Source organism: Athene noctua, chromosome 8 (genome assembly GCF_965140245.1).
Source record: "Athene noctua chromosome 8, bAthNoc1.hap1.1, whole genome shotgun sequence".
NCBI lineage: Eukaryota > Metazoa > Chordata > Aves > Strigiformes > Strigidae > Athene > Athene noctua.
Window position 1 is genome coordinate 1,300,006 of NC_134044.1, and position 15,839 is coordinate 1,315,844.

The 15,839-nt window shown below is 44.7% G+C and overlaps 2 protein-coding genes across 3 annotated transcripts in view; both read right to left on the reverse strand.

Moving 5' to 3' along the window:
- UBXN7 (UBX domain protein 7) overlaps positions 1-8,313 on the reverse strand; it is a 31,288-nt gene extending 22,975 nt beyond the window's left edge. The window contains exons 1-3 of the mRNA XM_074912157.1: positions 8,215-8,313; positions 4,870-5,017; positions 2,811-2,878 (exon numbers count right to left, since the gene is read on the reverse strand). Coding sequence (XP_074768258.1) covers positions 2,811-2,878; positions 4,870-5,017; positions 8,215-8,287 — 289 coding nt within the window. The 5' untranslated portion in view covers positions 8,288-8,313. The remainder of the gene's footprint in view (positions 1-2,810; positions 2,879-4,869; positions 5,018-8,214) is intronic.
- A 3,886-nt stretch (positions 8,314-12,199) lies between these two features.
- The window catches only part of RNF168 (ring finger protein 168), a 13,539-nt gene continuing 9,899 nt past the window's right edge, over positions 12,200-15,839 (reverse strand). For both annotated transcript variants that reach the window (XM_074912534.1, XM_074912533.1), the window contains one exon: positions 12,200-14,993. In XM_074912534.1, coding sequence (XP_074768635.1) covers positions 13,938-14,993 — 1,056 coding nt within the window. In that variant the 3' untranslated portion in view covers positions 12,200-13,937. The remainder of the gene's footprint in view (positions 14,994-15,839) is intronic.

Below are 15,839 nucleotides of genomic sequence, written 5' to 3' on the forward strand. Positions count from 1 at the left end.
ACTAATTACATATTAGTATCTTCCATCACATGTGTGGGAAAACAGAATAGGAACCCAAAGCATGAATGATGTGGGAAGGGCTGGAGGAGGATGGAAATAGGTAGTTTGTAATGACCATTTCCTAACACATCCTCCCTCCAGCAAACTTTACCCCAGCAACCAAACATGTATCAACAATACACAAAAGTTTAACGTTAGCCCTTCCTAATGGGTTCACCAAGGCTCATCGATATGTAGTGGCAGTGCTGTCACAGCATCAACATGTCACAGTTCCAGTCAAGGTTTTTACCGAAGTAGATTAAAAACTTCAAAAGATTAAATCCTTCCAATGGAAGAGTGTGGCTGTTTCCATTAGATCCGGTAACACTATCTGCAAGGAAACCTTCAGAATAGATTATCTGCAGCTGGACAGAGACAGCAGCCCAGGCAGATAACTGAAAGAGTACCTAAAAGTACCACTGAAGTCCTGTGGTACAGCACAACCACCATACTTGCCATGCAAAACAGAACTGGAAACTGTCTGCCACAACTTAATTCTAACTATTCAACTGCATTACTATTAACTGAAAACAGAACAATTTTAAGATAGAACTTTCAAAGTCTAAGTGTTACAAGACATAATAAATAATAAACAAATTAAACAGATAGATACAATGTATACCCACCGGAAACCTGTAGAAAGAAAAATCCATTTACTGTGAGAAAGTACAACCTACACACAAGTCATAAAGCAAGTATCTCCAAAACTTGATTTTAGAGACCTTTACTGGTTTTGCACCCACAGTGTGTGCAGCATCTTTCACCTTGTGCCATACCAAGGGCATAAAGCATGGTATGCATGGTATGCAGTTCCAGTTCCTTGCATTCTTCTCATGCAGAGTATGAAGGATAGAATCAGTGTGTCCCAGACAGACTATTATGGAAAAATAAAGTAGGCCTGAATGAGGAACATGCTTGTGAATAACACCTAACTCCAGTAAGTAACATCTCTTTCACCTCTAAATGCTGAGGCAGAAGCACAACCCACTAAAGAGCCACTTTAACTGCTCTAAGAATAGCAACTGAAGGACCACTTCAGCAAAAGCACCATTTCCCTGGCCAGGCCTAGCTACAGCCTGGCAGCGCTGGTGAAGATGTTCACAGCAGTCCAGGCAGATGCTTTTCTGATATCCTTTGTACTGCAAGAGGGGATCCATGTACCTGGCAGAGCGCAAATAGACAGGGTCATCTCTTCAACTGGAAGAAAATCTAAGCTCATACAACCATCTCAATATGACACTGTTAAAAACAGAAACCGGAACGGCCCCCGCTTTGAGGTTAGAGCTGAGAAGATCCAAGTGAAGCACCTCTCGGGTTTCCGTTTGCTTGTCAGGCTGCTTCATGTTCTCAACAGAAGGGGCGTTAGTGAGCACGTTAGCACTGGTTGGGCCAGACAGTGCCAGGAGGCTGTCACTGCTCCACAGATCACCTCAGCTGGAAGGCCAGTGACAGCAAGTCTGAGAGCAGTGTGTGACAGGTGGGTAGAACAGGACCAAGCACTAGGGTCAGCCAGTCTTAATCCTGCACTTCTTAGATTCTTGAACTCACAGGAGTCCACAGATCTCTGCCAAATACTTTGTTGGGCCACAGGAACAAGCGCACTGTCTTCAGAGAGCCCTCAGCAGGGCACCTTCCTCTGGAACCACATCTTGGCTTGTGCATCCTGGCTAAAGACCTCTCTGATGTTAAAAAAAAGCATCAAGAGAAAACCGGTTCCAGCGTAAACGTGGAGCCTGGCCTTCTCCTTTCTAGCACAGGAACAAAACAATAGAAAAGAGCATCTCCTATGGGTATGAGACCACTTTAAAGATGAGCACTTGCATGCTCTTCCCTGATAAAAAGGGTAAGACTCTCAATCCACTTGACATGGCAAAAGCCATACAGGCAGCCAGAAATAACACGGTCAACATGAGAGGAACAGAGCCTCACAAGACTAGAGGACGTAAGTGTAAAAAGAGAGTGCCTTAGATCTCCATACAGACATGGAGACTCCACAAAAGGAGAGGATAATGCACCAGGTAATCCAGTTGTGCTACAGAAGTTCCACCCCATGCTGCTGTAAAAGAACTACTACAGCAGAGGTTTGAGATTGAGGTTTTGAGATTCAGAACACTAGTGTATTACATGAGCACTAAACAGTGTTTTAGATAAGCACCCAGAAGAAAACAGCATTTCTAACACCTGCTTCCTTAGAGCAAAAGAACTTTTCAAAAGCAGAAGTGATAAACAGCGTCAGAAAACAAACAAGAAAACTAGCTGCATGGTGCAGTTTAAAAAGCAAATTAAATTCCTAAATAAAAAATAGAGAAAACAGTGAGTAATCATATAGTTCAGCCCTTTCCGATCTATCATCTCCCTGAGAAGCATGCATTTGTCCTCTTCATTTTCATTCGTCAGTCAAGACTCAATGTTTTATCCCACCACCTTGAACACTTTCACAGCAGTATCTCATGGTTCTGAACCCCCAGAATGCAGATGTATACTTATCATAGCTAATTGGCTGTTGCCCCACACAATCTCATGAAACAGGAGTTAGCAAATTAGTACCACTAGAAATGTAGCATCTCTAACGTGCGAGGTTTTCAATAACACTGGCATTATTTCCAACTATGCAATCATGTTACATGGCTGCAGAGCTGCAGCAGGGAAAAAAACAAGAATAAAAATACATACAATACTTTCTTCATATTCAGCAAGTTCCGCTTTTCTTTTGTCACTTAGCTCATCTCAAGGTAAAGAAAACAAAAACCAAAATAAGAACACAAGCCTACCTCCAAACAAGGGCTCAGGCTCTACTAAAATTTCCTGTTTTTGAGGAATTGGAGCTCGTACTTCATCCCTATCACAGGGGAAGAAAAAAAAAATATCAGAGAGATGACAATATTCCAAGTACTACATAAACCACATTGCATTGTGCTCCAAAGGCTCCTGCAACTTGAACCAGCTAAGCATGCTGCTGCACCATTGCACAGAATCCAGAGATTTGGGGTCAAAAGGGACCTCAAGAGACCACCTATTCCCACTCACGGCACTGATGCAGGACTTGGTACACTGCATTAAGATCTGGCATGGATGAAAGTCTTGACAGAAGATTACACAAATCCCTGGGTGACTTGATCCCAGGCTTTGTCAATCTATTTAAACATTTTTTCTTCGTTAGTAACTTTCTTAGAACTCGGAAAAGTTTCTTAAAACTTAGTAAAGTCTACTGATTAATCCACTTGCCACCCTCCTCCCCTGAGAGAGAATCCTAGAGAGACAAAAAATACTACCTTCCTTATTACCAGCTTTCTTCTGTTGGAAGACTTTTTGCTTCCACTGGAAACTCACAGCCCCCTCTTTTCCAGAGGAAGGAAAACAGCCATTTCCCCCCATTTCTGAAGCAATTCTCTGCTTACATAGCTGTGCTTCCTCACATATCACCAGCTTAGTTACACTCGCAGACTGCTATAGATTCTGTAACTGTGACTAGGAGAAGAAAGGAAATCACAAGAGCTCTGAAACAGTATCACTTACTCAGTGTGGTCACCTGGCCCATGGATCTACGTGAAGGAAGGCATGGGCTCACCCAAGGAAATCCACTGCTATAACCTGCCTATGAACTACTCCTGAAGTGCCCTCTTCCCTCAGCCTCTTCAAAGTTGTAAAGTGTGCAGTTTGTGGCTCTTGGCCATGCAGGTTTCAAAAAGTAACTCATAATGGCAGCAAGATGCACTAACCTTGCTATTAACCTCCACATCTTTGATTGCTGTTGTGAAGCTAGTTATTCTCCATTTTGCATTTGCATATTTATTGTTCTCTCTTCCTAGAAGTAACACTAAGCTGACCGGCACCTGGAGGGTGTCAAGTATAAAAAAGAAAGTATTCCAATAAAAACTTGAATCTTAAGTCACTGATGTGCCAGAAGTTGTCTAGAAGTAAGAACTCTAACACCTACACAGAGATACAGAGTTTTAACTTCATTACCTGTCAAAGGTTCAAGCAGGAAGGCACTTGACATCAACTACAAAGGTTAGTACTAAAAGAATTGTATAAATTTATACATGTGCTTCAGAAGTATGAATGGCAAGAATTTTCTTTAAAATTTAGTTGTCTTTTTTCTGAAGTGGAAGATTTTCATAAAGATGAAAGCATGGCTAGGTTTAATTTCGAACATTTCATGAATGTGACTTACACCAATTAGCTTCCATTCAAAATACTCCATTTATCCCAAGCAGACACATTAACAGGCAGCACTGAAAGACTTTCTGTCACGCTCAAGTGGAACAACTCTTCCCTTTATTGGCATCTAATGTGCAAGACACTGATGCAGATTTTGTAGTTGCTTATTCCTCTGCATACTAGTGTACACAATCTAGCCTTTCCAATGCCAAATCTGGTTACACTTAAAACAACACTGTAAAACCCTTACAAATGGGACTTAAGGTCACTGCATTTGTAAGAACCAAAACAACAGAACTCTCTAACTGCCAAATTAACATAGAGCAAGATTGCTGGAGCAATTTAAAAGTAAGAATCTCCTGCTACCAGACCCCCACTTTAATATCTTGAGTTGTCTGCGGAAGTGGTATGTATGAGCTACAGAAAACTTCTGAAGTACATGCAAGAGAGACTAACTTGTGTTGGTCTACACACCAACTCATGTAATGACAACTTATTTACCCAGAACAATATTGGAGCAATGAATTTAACAAGATCATCAAAGCAGCACGTATTACAGTGAACTGACAGCAGGATAGAAGTGACAATTACCTTATTTGTTCTGCCTTGCACTATTAAATTCTTAAGACAGACTACTCGTTTATACAGACATGTTCATGGGGTACCTACTCAGTGTGCGGTTGAACTGCAGACACCCCTGCAGAACTGGTGCTAGGCTCCTCTGCTATGCCTCCACCATCCAGAAACATGGTGACAGCCATCTCCAGGTTATTGTTGCACGCTTCAAGCATGTGCTTTCCCACACTTTCACTGGCACCTGTAATGCCAAAAAAAAAAATTAAACCATCCTTTGGAAAGCATTTGGATTGGAAGTGCTAGAACAGCTGACTGGCAAGCTTTCTCTCTCAAAGCATTAATAATTAGAAAGAACAGTTTATTATCTCTAAAGTACAACTATGAAACAACAAAAACATACATATCTCATAGGGAATGTCTGCATATAGGACAGCCAGACTTCCTCCTTCCATCAAGAGAAAACTTAGAGGAAGCCACCTGAGGGGCTTTAGCATGGTTTTTCTTTTATTCTAGAGGTCAGACCTTCTCCTGGTACAATTTTATTTTCCAAACACCAGCAGGCATACACAAAAAGAGAAAACCTTACTTGACATTTTAATAGGGAGAATACTAAATCAACTGCTAAAGTTTTTTAACCTCTTAGATATTTAGAGATGGAAGAAAAGATACTCCATTTTACCGACTGCGCTAAAAGGCAAAAACAAACCAGCAGAAGCTCAGTTCACATAAGAGGGAAGAAAGAAAACCGAGAGGGAGAAAATAGTACACATCTACACAGTTATTTGCATAATGACTAAAATTTATTAAAATCTCTCCTAAGCACAACTAAATCCAGTGTTATTCTTGCTGCTCAGGATGAAACAGTAGTTCTTAGCAGCACTTGCAACTCTGTTGTCAGAGGGTCAGCCTCTACCTCCAACTTCTCCTCAAAAAATATACCATCAACAGAAGCACCCTCATCAATGGAAGCTCTCCTGCACCCAACCCTTCAAACATCTCACTACAGCATCTGTCTCTATAGGTGGTGGGCTGCCAAGGAGTTTGTTTTCATATGGGAAGGGCTGGTAGACAGGAAGAGTGGCAAAACGTAGCTGAACCAGGTTGGAAGTAGATTTTGGATCTGTAGTAATACTTACTAGGTTCACTGCACATCACCAAATTGAAGAAAACACTGTGCCCAGCATCATAGTCACAGATAACTTAAGTTTGGACAAAACACATTTGGACGTTTCTCAGATCTTCTGGGAAAGGTTGAAGAAGCTCTAGTTTGAACAGAGAATATGCTTTGAAACTGTTGAGATATATCAGTTCTAAATGACCTGCATCACTACATTAAATCATGGAGAAAACCAAATTGATCGAGGGAACTGTTTTTCCAAAAAAAACCAACCTGCCATGACAAGCGTACTTCGATGGCAGTCAGCTGTATTTTAAGACCTTAATGGAGATGAAAAAAGCATAAAATAAATCTCAAAAAGTGATGCAAGCTGCAAGAGCATCAAGTTTGCATTACTCAAACAAACTGCTCGTTGGCATTTTCAGCCCATTTCAATGTCAACTGTAGCAATTAAACAACACCTGTACAGTTTGGAATACACATACCACACCTCAACCTCACTGAACAGTCATGCCAAGTCATTCCCTTAGAAGAACTAGAAGAAATATTATATTCAACCCTCTGCTGTTTAAAGATACCAACACAGAAAGTGCTTGTACAGAAGCACAGAAAGTGCTGTGTTCATTCTTCTTCATCACTCCTAAGGAAACTGCTACCGTATGAATGTTTTCAGTGCTTGTGCTGGCAAACAGAAAATACTAAACACTTGCTAAGTCTCAAAGCAAATTTCAAAGAGATCCCATCATTTGACTGGTAAAGATATACAGGAGCTAACATTTCCTTAGCAATACTTTTCTGGGTGAGAGAACCAAAGTAAAACACAATTCTGCCATCTGGTTAAGAGAAATACATCAAGGGCTATTTCTCCTCATTCCTCACTATCACCTACGCTAGAATCAAACTGTTGGTATGGTATTCATTCAGGCTTTTCCCTCCAGACAGGAGCGATCTCGTACACTTACAACTCAAAGTTGAAAGCTGCTAACACAAACCACTGAGGATGTGTGCGCTTCTGAGCACCTGTCAAATCACACCAGTATTGGCAAGACAAGCTCCACAACAACACTTTTAGACATAACCTTAAATTCTGCTAAAATGGAAAAACAAAACTTCAAAGCTCTACTTTAATAGTGGGTGGGTGAAGCCCAGCAGATATTTTTTTTCTCTGTGTGAAAGCGTAAGGGGGGTACTCGTGTCTATCCCTATAAGCACAAAAAGCTGTCAGGAAGAGCAAGCTAGTATGGCTCCACCTGCTCTGGTTCAGTTTTTAGCAAACAGGCACCACTGAAAAGAAAACACAAGGCACACAGAGGCACGTACTATAATGAAAACGTATTTGCTGGGGGTTGTTTTCATTTTGAGGGTTTATTCTAAAAGGTTTCTTTAAGGAGAACTGAGTGATCAATAATTTCCCAGTGTACCCTACCGGCATGTTCCCGGCCATCCCTGGGCAGGATTTGAGTGCATCCAAGCCCGAGTATAGGGATGCAACCTGAAACGGAGCTGGTTAGAATGATGAAATTAAAAGCAGCTTCACTTTTATCAACTAAAAATCCAAAGTTGCTTTATTAAACACTCCTTCAGTATTTGATATGTAATTCCAGAAGCAAGGGGGAACTATGGTGAAGAAGATTAAACTCAAAGTGGGTCAAGCGCTCAAAGTACAGAAGCTAAAACAGGAAACTTCAATTTAAAAGCGACTTGCTATTTGCATTAGCAAACTAAATTCTTAGTAAGCCGACCGTACTTTTTTTTTTTTTTAAACGCGGAATCGGGGTTCAGCTCCAGTCTCCCTCCCGGCCGTCAGCTTTCTTTGCAGGAACAGTACGCGGTTCCCGGGGCGAAGCGGAGCGCCGGGAGGGAGACCCGCACACCCCCGAGAAGCTCGGCCGACCGGGGACAACAGAGAGACGTCTGCAAGCCGCCGCTAAAAGCGAGGCGGACCCCACGACGACCAGGGCGGAGACACCCCGGGTGCCCGGCGCGGGCCTCGGGCACCACCCGCCGCGGCGGGCCGGGCCCCTGAGCGCGCCCGCTGACAGGCCCGGGCGTCGCCAGCGCCTCTCGCCTCGAGCGAGGCCGCGGCAGCGGCGGGATGGCCCTGCCGGGAGACCGGAGGGAGCGTGCCCGGGGCCGCCTGCCGGCGCCGCTCCGCCTCGTCCCGCGCAGCGCCTCACACCGCGGCCCGCTCCTCCCGCCCCCCGGCCCGCCGGGGCGGCCGCCCCCTGCCGCGGCGGCGGCGGCCGGACGGGAGCCGCCCGTTAAGCACGCAGCGGCGGCCTCGGCCGAGCTCGGCAGACCCCGGCTTCCGTGTGCCTCACCCGTGATGGCGGTGAACTGCTGGATTAACCCCTTCAGCGCCGAGGAGGCCGCAGAGCCCCCGTGCGCCGCCATCTTGCCGCCGCCGCACAACAACACGCACGCCGCCGGCCCGCGCGCTCTGCGCAGGCGCGGCGCCCGCCCGCGCCCTTCCCCTGCCCGCCGCCGGGGAGGCGCCTCTCCGCGCCGCCGCCAGCCCCGCCCCGCCGCCTCGGCGGCCCGGAGAGGCGGGAGTTGCCGTGGCAACGCGGCCCGCCCCGCCGCCTCAGCGCCCTCCGCGGCGGTTCAAGCGCTAGCGCGGCTGGAAGCCTTTCCCCGGCGGCTCAGACCCTCCGCTGCCATTGATGGCAGCACTCGAGGGGCAGAGGCCGTCGCGGCGATGCTGAAACGCTCGCGAGGCCAGAGCTTCCACACGGACTGACCTCGTCACTGCGAGGCCTCGGCCCCAGTGCGGAGGGTGTTCAGGGGCCCCAGGTGCTGCAAGGGAGGAGGTGGGGCCCGAGGCCTGGAGAATAAATCTTACGAGGAGCGACTGAAGGAGCTGGGAGTGTTCAGTGTGAGGAGGAGGCGGCTGAGGGGAGACCTCATCACTCTCTGCAGCTCCTGAAAGGACATTGCAGAGAGGTTGGTGCTGGTCTCTTCTCATGGGTGATTAGTGACAGAACAAGAGGGAACGGCTTTAAACTGCAACAGGGGAGGGTCAGACTGGACATTAGGAAAAGGTTTTTCCCAGAAAGAGTGGTCAGAAAGTGGAATAGGCTGCCCAGGGAGGGGGGGGAGTCCCCATCCCTGGGTGTGTTTAAGGGTTGTTTGGATGAGCTGTGGGGGGATGTGGGGTAGGGGAGAACTTTGTAGAGTCGGGCTGAGGGTTGGACTCGATGATCCCGAGGGTCTCTTCCAACCTGAATGATTCTGGGATTCTGTGAGGTGGCCAGGAAACAGTTTGGCTGCTCCTGTCAAGGGAGCCCATTACAGAGCATCCCTTGCTTTCAGAATACTTTCATTGTTGGTTCTTCAGAGTCAGAAGAGAAAAACCCTCAACAAGCACGCTGGTTTTGCAGACATTGCACCCGTAGAAAAGGAACATTTTACTACTTTCATTTTTTTCAGAACTTAGCACGGCATGTGCCTGGCTTGCTGCCAACACTGTCAGCAGGCTAGAGTGCTGCAGAGCGCTTTGTCATTAACAAGCGTCAATCAAAGTGAGTACCACAGAAAGCAGAGCTTTCCTTAGAAGTCTAAGAATTTAAAAACTTGCTGCCATGAGAACAGGTAGATCCGTGCTCGGGTCAGTGCTCCCCTCCCTACCTCCCATCCCCACACTAGCTGTGGCTCTCAGGGAAGCAACCAAGCCTGTCAAAGTATTTGTTTTTTTGGTACTTGCTTTTTTTTTCCTGGCAGTTGGATAAGCTGAACTTGTTCACAAAGGGGACAAATAAACCGCTAGAGTTAGCTGAAGGCAGAAGGTGAGCTCACCCTTTTGAGCAGCAGTGAACCGTTACACGAGCTCAGGCAGCCCAAGTACACACTTGCTTCACAAACACCACTGAACCAGTCAAAGCTGATTTCACCTGTTTAAAAATTCCCAGATCACAGCAATGGAAACAGGGTGTTGGTGCAACCACAATCCACTCAGCAGTGGCCAAATTCCACCCTCTAACAAGAAAAATCTAAAAGGACAGGCCAAAGAGGTGCCTGGTAAGGATTATTTGCCATGCATGCAGTGAGGAATGTGATCATCTTTGGGACCTGAGGGCTTGCAGTACCCCACCTCGGATGAGGCGGGTGGTATAAATAGGTTTTGCATATTTTGCAGTTAAGGTTGGGGTTTAGGTAATGATTGACCTTTTAGTCTTGTTTTTTTTCTCAGTTCTGCTAATAAAATATAAGGATTCTTATGTAAGAGGTCATTGTTACACAGAGGACAAAATCCATCAAGTTGGAAAAACACAAATAACGCCCAAATACTTTAACATACCCTCCAATATATACACGCACCAAAATACACTTCTGTACTATTTAGACCTTGGAAATAGCTAATTTCTGTAATTTTTGTATTTATTTTCAATGGAATCACAGCAGCAGGATTTGCTATCGATGGTGTGAGAATACAGCGGAAGATTGGCAAGGAGGATTGTAAACACACTCAAGTGACTTGCAGCTGGGTTGTCAAAAACCACATATATCACACTAATTGTTGTTTAGCTCTGTGTGCTTGACGGGTAGAACGTCTGTGTTCAGATAACACACGCCTGTGAGAAACTTAGAGGCACCTTATCCAACATCCTTGAGATTCCTGTCCTGCTGTGGGAAAGATCAAAACACAGTGGAAAACTGTGCCTGCAAAAATACAGGTGAAAGCAGCAGGTACAAGACCTTTTCTTTCTTCTCCTGTTTCTGGCTAGCAAGCACCAAGCTCTGTGGTGCCTGCATCTCTGCTTGTGTACCTCTGCCCAGGTGCTGCTGCAGAACCCCCAAGGTCGTGGGGTAATGAGAATAAATTTACTTTTTGCATTTCATCCATGGTTTTGTGGTTGTTCCTGTGCTGACTCACAAAGATGGAAAGGAAGTAAGTCTGTGCAAGACACAGAGTAAGATGCAAAAAGCTCCTCCCTCCCACCATCAAACCTCTAACTGGGATTAGTTTAGTGCATTTCATAAACCTTATATGGAAGAGACACATCACTGACTCATTGAAAGGGAAAATAAAGAACCCACAGAACAGCTTGTGGAGGAAAAGGGAATTAAACTGGTGTTAAATGCAGTAATCCCATATACTGGCACACGGCTTCATGCGCAGCTCAGCTACTTCCACAAGGTGCATTGCTGTCTGGAAGGGAAATTCTCCCTTCTCCCTTGCCCTCTGCCCCCTTGATGCTTTCCCTAACCCTTTAATATCTGGAATTAGATTGTGGGGAGTCCCTGGGTGTCACAGCTGGCACAAGTGAAGGTGCCCTGTTGTTGGCAAGGAGCTGTTGGGGCAGCTCACTGCATGCTGGCGAGGTGTACTCAGCTAGACTGCGTGATCCTGCTGAATCAGTGAGCTCTCATACTGTTTTTTAAACAAAATGCCTCCTACCTTAGGACTAATGTTACTTAGTGTCAGGGCCAGAGCTAGCCCCACAACAATGACAGCAGTAGATTAAGTTTAAACCTGATGATGATCAAAGCTGTTATGGGATAGACATTTCATTTCTAACTTCATTCTGTTCAGCTCTTTAGCGCTTACCTGGATATTTACCTGTATGGTCACACAGGTTTCCCTTTCTTTTTCACCAAGTATGTCCCAGACATTAGGACCTGGCCATAAGAGCCACTCCAAAGCCAGCACTACTGGAGAATAATGATGGTTAATCTGGGAAACATACAGCGATTAAGCAGGGTCAGAATTTGTAATACAAGCAAGATTATTTCTTACATATGAATGGCCAGCAGTTTGAAACACCTGAGATTCAGAGTCTTTCAGTGCTAGACGTTAAAGGCAGTGACTGAGAACAGGGCAGACATTCAAAACCCTTCGAGAGCACAGCAGGATCATCCAAGTGGGTCAAACTGCAGAGACAGTTGCATTGGGCACGAACTTCAGGGTTTTGGATGCAGGGGTGACCTCTGTGTGGGAAGAGGCCAGGAACGACCCCGCACTGCTCCAAACCATTTCCAACCTGCTCTGAAATTCTAAACAACCCATTACACCAAAATGGCAATAAATCAGAGGAGCATGTGGTGCCTCTGCTCAGACATACTTGAGAATGGGCAGCAGTCGTCCGGAGACATGATCTGGGAAGGAGAAGCTCCATGCCACAGCAGGGACCATCTTTTGAACAGGTTAAAAATCGACAGCGGAATTCAGAAATTGATTGTAAAATGAGGCTGAACAGACTTCAAACATAAACTCTTCTTCATCATCTGTTTTGAAAATGGAGAGTTCTTACGTGCTTATCATGACTGGAAAGGCCAAGTGTCACCAGCATTAAAACAGTCAATATCTCTGCCTTAAAGATCACTTTAATGAAGGATTATATTTGACTGCATAGGTAAGACAAAACAACCCGAACAATGGTAAGGATTAAACAGAAACAGATCTATATTGAAGGAAGGCTTCCAGCACAACAGTTGAGGCAGCAAGAGGAAAAGTGAATGATTTGCAACTGGTCACCTGTTGTAACTTTGTCAAAAAGCATCTTATAACAGATCATTTATTTATGAGAAACCCACCATCACCAGAGACATGCAGGCAAAGAAAAAAACCAATTCACATTTTTGGCTCGGTGTGCTGTTCATGCTTTCAATACAATTTGAGGTTTTGTTTTTTAAAACTTACATCATCAGAGGATACTGCTTTGAAGTATTTTGTTACAGATTTCCAAGAACTGAGTTAAAAACTCTAAATCATCGATGAGGTTCAAAAAAAGTACACATTTAAAACATTTGCTAACTTTGGTGACTATCACACACGCTTCTGCAATGTAGATTGGTGCTTTGCTCTCTTCTGAACATGTACAGTGGAACAGTATCTCATTACAAGCAAAGAAAGGCCAAAAGATGGTTTCATAATAGCAACAGATAACACAATCCAGCAAGAGTAATTCCTCTGCTGAGCAGCAGCTGGTTAACTCTTCATCAGCCTCAACTTTCTACAGGCCTCAGCTTCCCAAGATGTCTAAATTGTAATTCTTCTGAATGGTGTTAGTTTTAAAACCAACTGGAAGACAGTATTTGGTAGTCCCTCTAAACAGGGGGGGGACAGTTACAGCCAGGCATGGTAGTTATGTGAATCTTTAATTATAGTTATGTCATGACTGACAACTCCAGTATTCAGTTGTTTTCCCCCCCATTTTGGTTTAACTTTCTCCACCATAACTGCCTTATAGACTATCTATATTCTTTTAACACTATGTGTTTTTAATTGGACTCAAACCAGTTTGAATACAAAAATTAAATAGCACTAAATATAGGCAACATTATCGTACAAGAATGAAGTTGCAGATCACTAGCAATAAGAAAACAAAAGTATCTTTTTCCTAACAACAGTGAGAGTCAGATTTGCAGAAGTGACCTCTATGCACAGAGGTAAATACAAGCCCAGAACCACTTATACTGTTGGCACCTAGGAAAGATCCTTGGCTTTGGCAGTGGGAGAACGACCTGTTTTCTTCCTCTGTCCAAGGAAGGGGTTAGTACACAAGAGGGAGAGAGAAAGCGTGTCTGCAAGACTGGCTATCCACTTACACTGGTAACTGTCGTGTGAACAATGCAATTCAACAAAAAGCCTAAATCCCAGTAACAGGCTTCAATTTAACAGAACAGTGGTTGTGCCAAGTGAAGCTTCAACCCTGCAGTTGGCAGGCAACTGGAAATGCAGACTTATTTTTTGTTTCCCCCACAGACTGTGCATCCTTTCCATAAAAGGCTCCAAATTATCATTTTAAGATATGACCATCAGTTATGTTTGGTTTTAAACACTAACAGTATTCACATTCAAAATTCTGTAAATGCAAGTGGTAGAAAATAAGCTGCAGTCAAGAAAAGACCAATTCAAATTTTTTGAAGTCTGGGGGTGTACGTTATTAAAACTTCTCAGAATACACAACACTTCATGGTTTGAAGCGATCCCCCTCAAAACCAACAATTTTAGAACTGTTTACAGGAAGCTTTGCCTAACACAAGAGAAAGCATTATCATGGTTTTAATTCTCACTCCACCATGTTTCTGTGGTTATGTAGATCTACTCTGCAACAGAGCTTTTAAACATCTGAAGGATCGTCTTTTGCTTATTCTTAGGTAGTGAACAAATATCATTTGCATCACTGGTATTAACCACACAATTCAAAACTTTTCCTCCCTTGATGCTGGGCGATTTCATTCGGACTCTGGTAGGGGACTGCCAGTTTTCATTGCAAGAACCTTTCCGAGCCTTGCGGTGATTTGTTTCAGCCTGGTTTTTTGGTACCTTTGAGTCTTTTGCCATCTTAGAGCTTCCCTTTCTAGCAGGAGAGTCTTTCATAGGCTGAGGTGGTTTGGTGCGAAGGTGGTACTCATCTGGAGAGCCCTTTTGTCGATTAAGGGTCCTTTCCTCCTTGTTGATCTGTTTTTGTAGCTGCAGAGCCAGAAGCCTGTCCTGCTCCTCTTGCATACGCCTTTCATAGAGCTTCTGCTCAAAGGCTTTCTGCATTTGCAAGTTAAAATCCTTTATCTGCTCTCTTTGCTCCTTTAAACTTTCTGGGAAAGTTCTTCTCCTCTTATCAAGCGCGCACAAGTCAACCACTGCTGCAGCTGGTGGCTCCAGCAACTTTCTTTTTGGAGTTGCCTTAGGGTTTTGCAGTCTTTCTGGTTTCTCTTCATCTGAGTGTCTAGCCACCCTCGTGAGATCACATATTACACTTCTCCTGTCAGACATCACAGAATTTGTTGCTGACTGAAAGAAGGTAGAAGTTTCAGCAGAGTTTTCAAGGTTTATGCTTTCTGTATGTATTAAGCTGTCACTGTCTGACTCAATTCCTTCGCCTTTGGGTCTACAAAGAACTGTTCCAGACCCTTCCCCTTTCATGACTCCATTTGAAACTTCGTCTCCTAGACAATTTGGTCTTGGTGATTTTTCCTGCTTGACACTGGTGGTTTCTCCTGAAGGCAAGGCACTGAAATAGTTCATGCACGATTCCAAAAACGAATCCTTAGCACTGGAGTCTTTAATCACACTGGTCAGCTGTGGAGACAGTGTTGGCATTTCCTCTTGGTCATCTTGCCATGCAGAACTGCTGCCACTTTCATTGCTATTGGTCTCCTGAAGAAAAGAGGGAGACCACTAGTAAAGTGAATTTATCAAAAGCCAATAGGTATGAATAAAATGCAAATCTTACTTCTCATAACTGCACAGCTCATAACTACTCTGGGATATTAATTTGGATTCTTCTCTTTAAAAGAAATAGATAATTGTTTAATAATAATGAAAATATTTAAAATAACCCACAGAAGCCTAACTAAAGGACTGCAAACACAACTGCAGCATTCTCCTTTTATCAATGACTCAAATCAACTTGTTCAAGCCTGCTCATCTTTTGAAGCCTAACGGGAAAGATAAGACAGACAGACATAAGGAATGATGAAAACCAGAGTGCAATCCCCCCTCCAGTGAGCTCCAGAACCATCAGTTGAGATGTTGTACTGGGTTTATGTGGCACGGTTTTGGTAGCGGGGGGGCTACAGGGGTGGCTCTGTGAAAAGCTGCCAGAAGCTATATCTGATAGACCCAACGCCAGCCAGCTCCACACCGGACCCACTGCCAAGGCCAAGCCCACCAGTGACAGTGGTAGCGCCTCTGTGATAACATATTTAAAAAAAGGGAAAAAAAAACCTGGGGGAGAGCAATTGCAGCCAGAGAGAGGAGTGAGAATATGTGAGAGCAACAACTCTGCAGACACCAAGGACAGTGAAGAAGGGGCAGGAGGCGCTCCAGGCGCTGGAGCAGAGATTCTCCTGCAGCCGGTGGTCAAGACCATGGTGAGGCAGCTGTGCCCTGCACCCATGGAGAGTAATGGGGGAGCAGATCTCCACCTACAGCCTGGAGAGGACCCCACGCCAGAGCAGGGGATGCCTGAAGGAGGCTGTGACCCTGTGGGAAGCCTGTGCA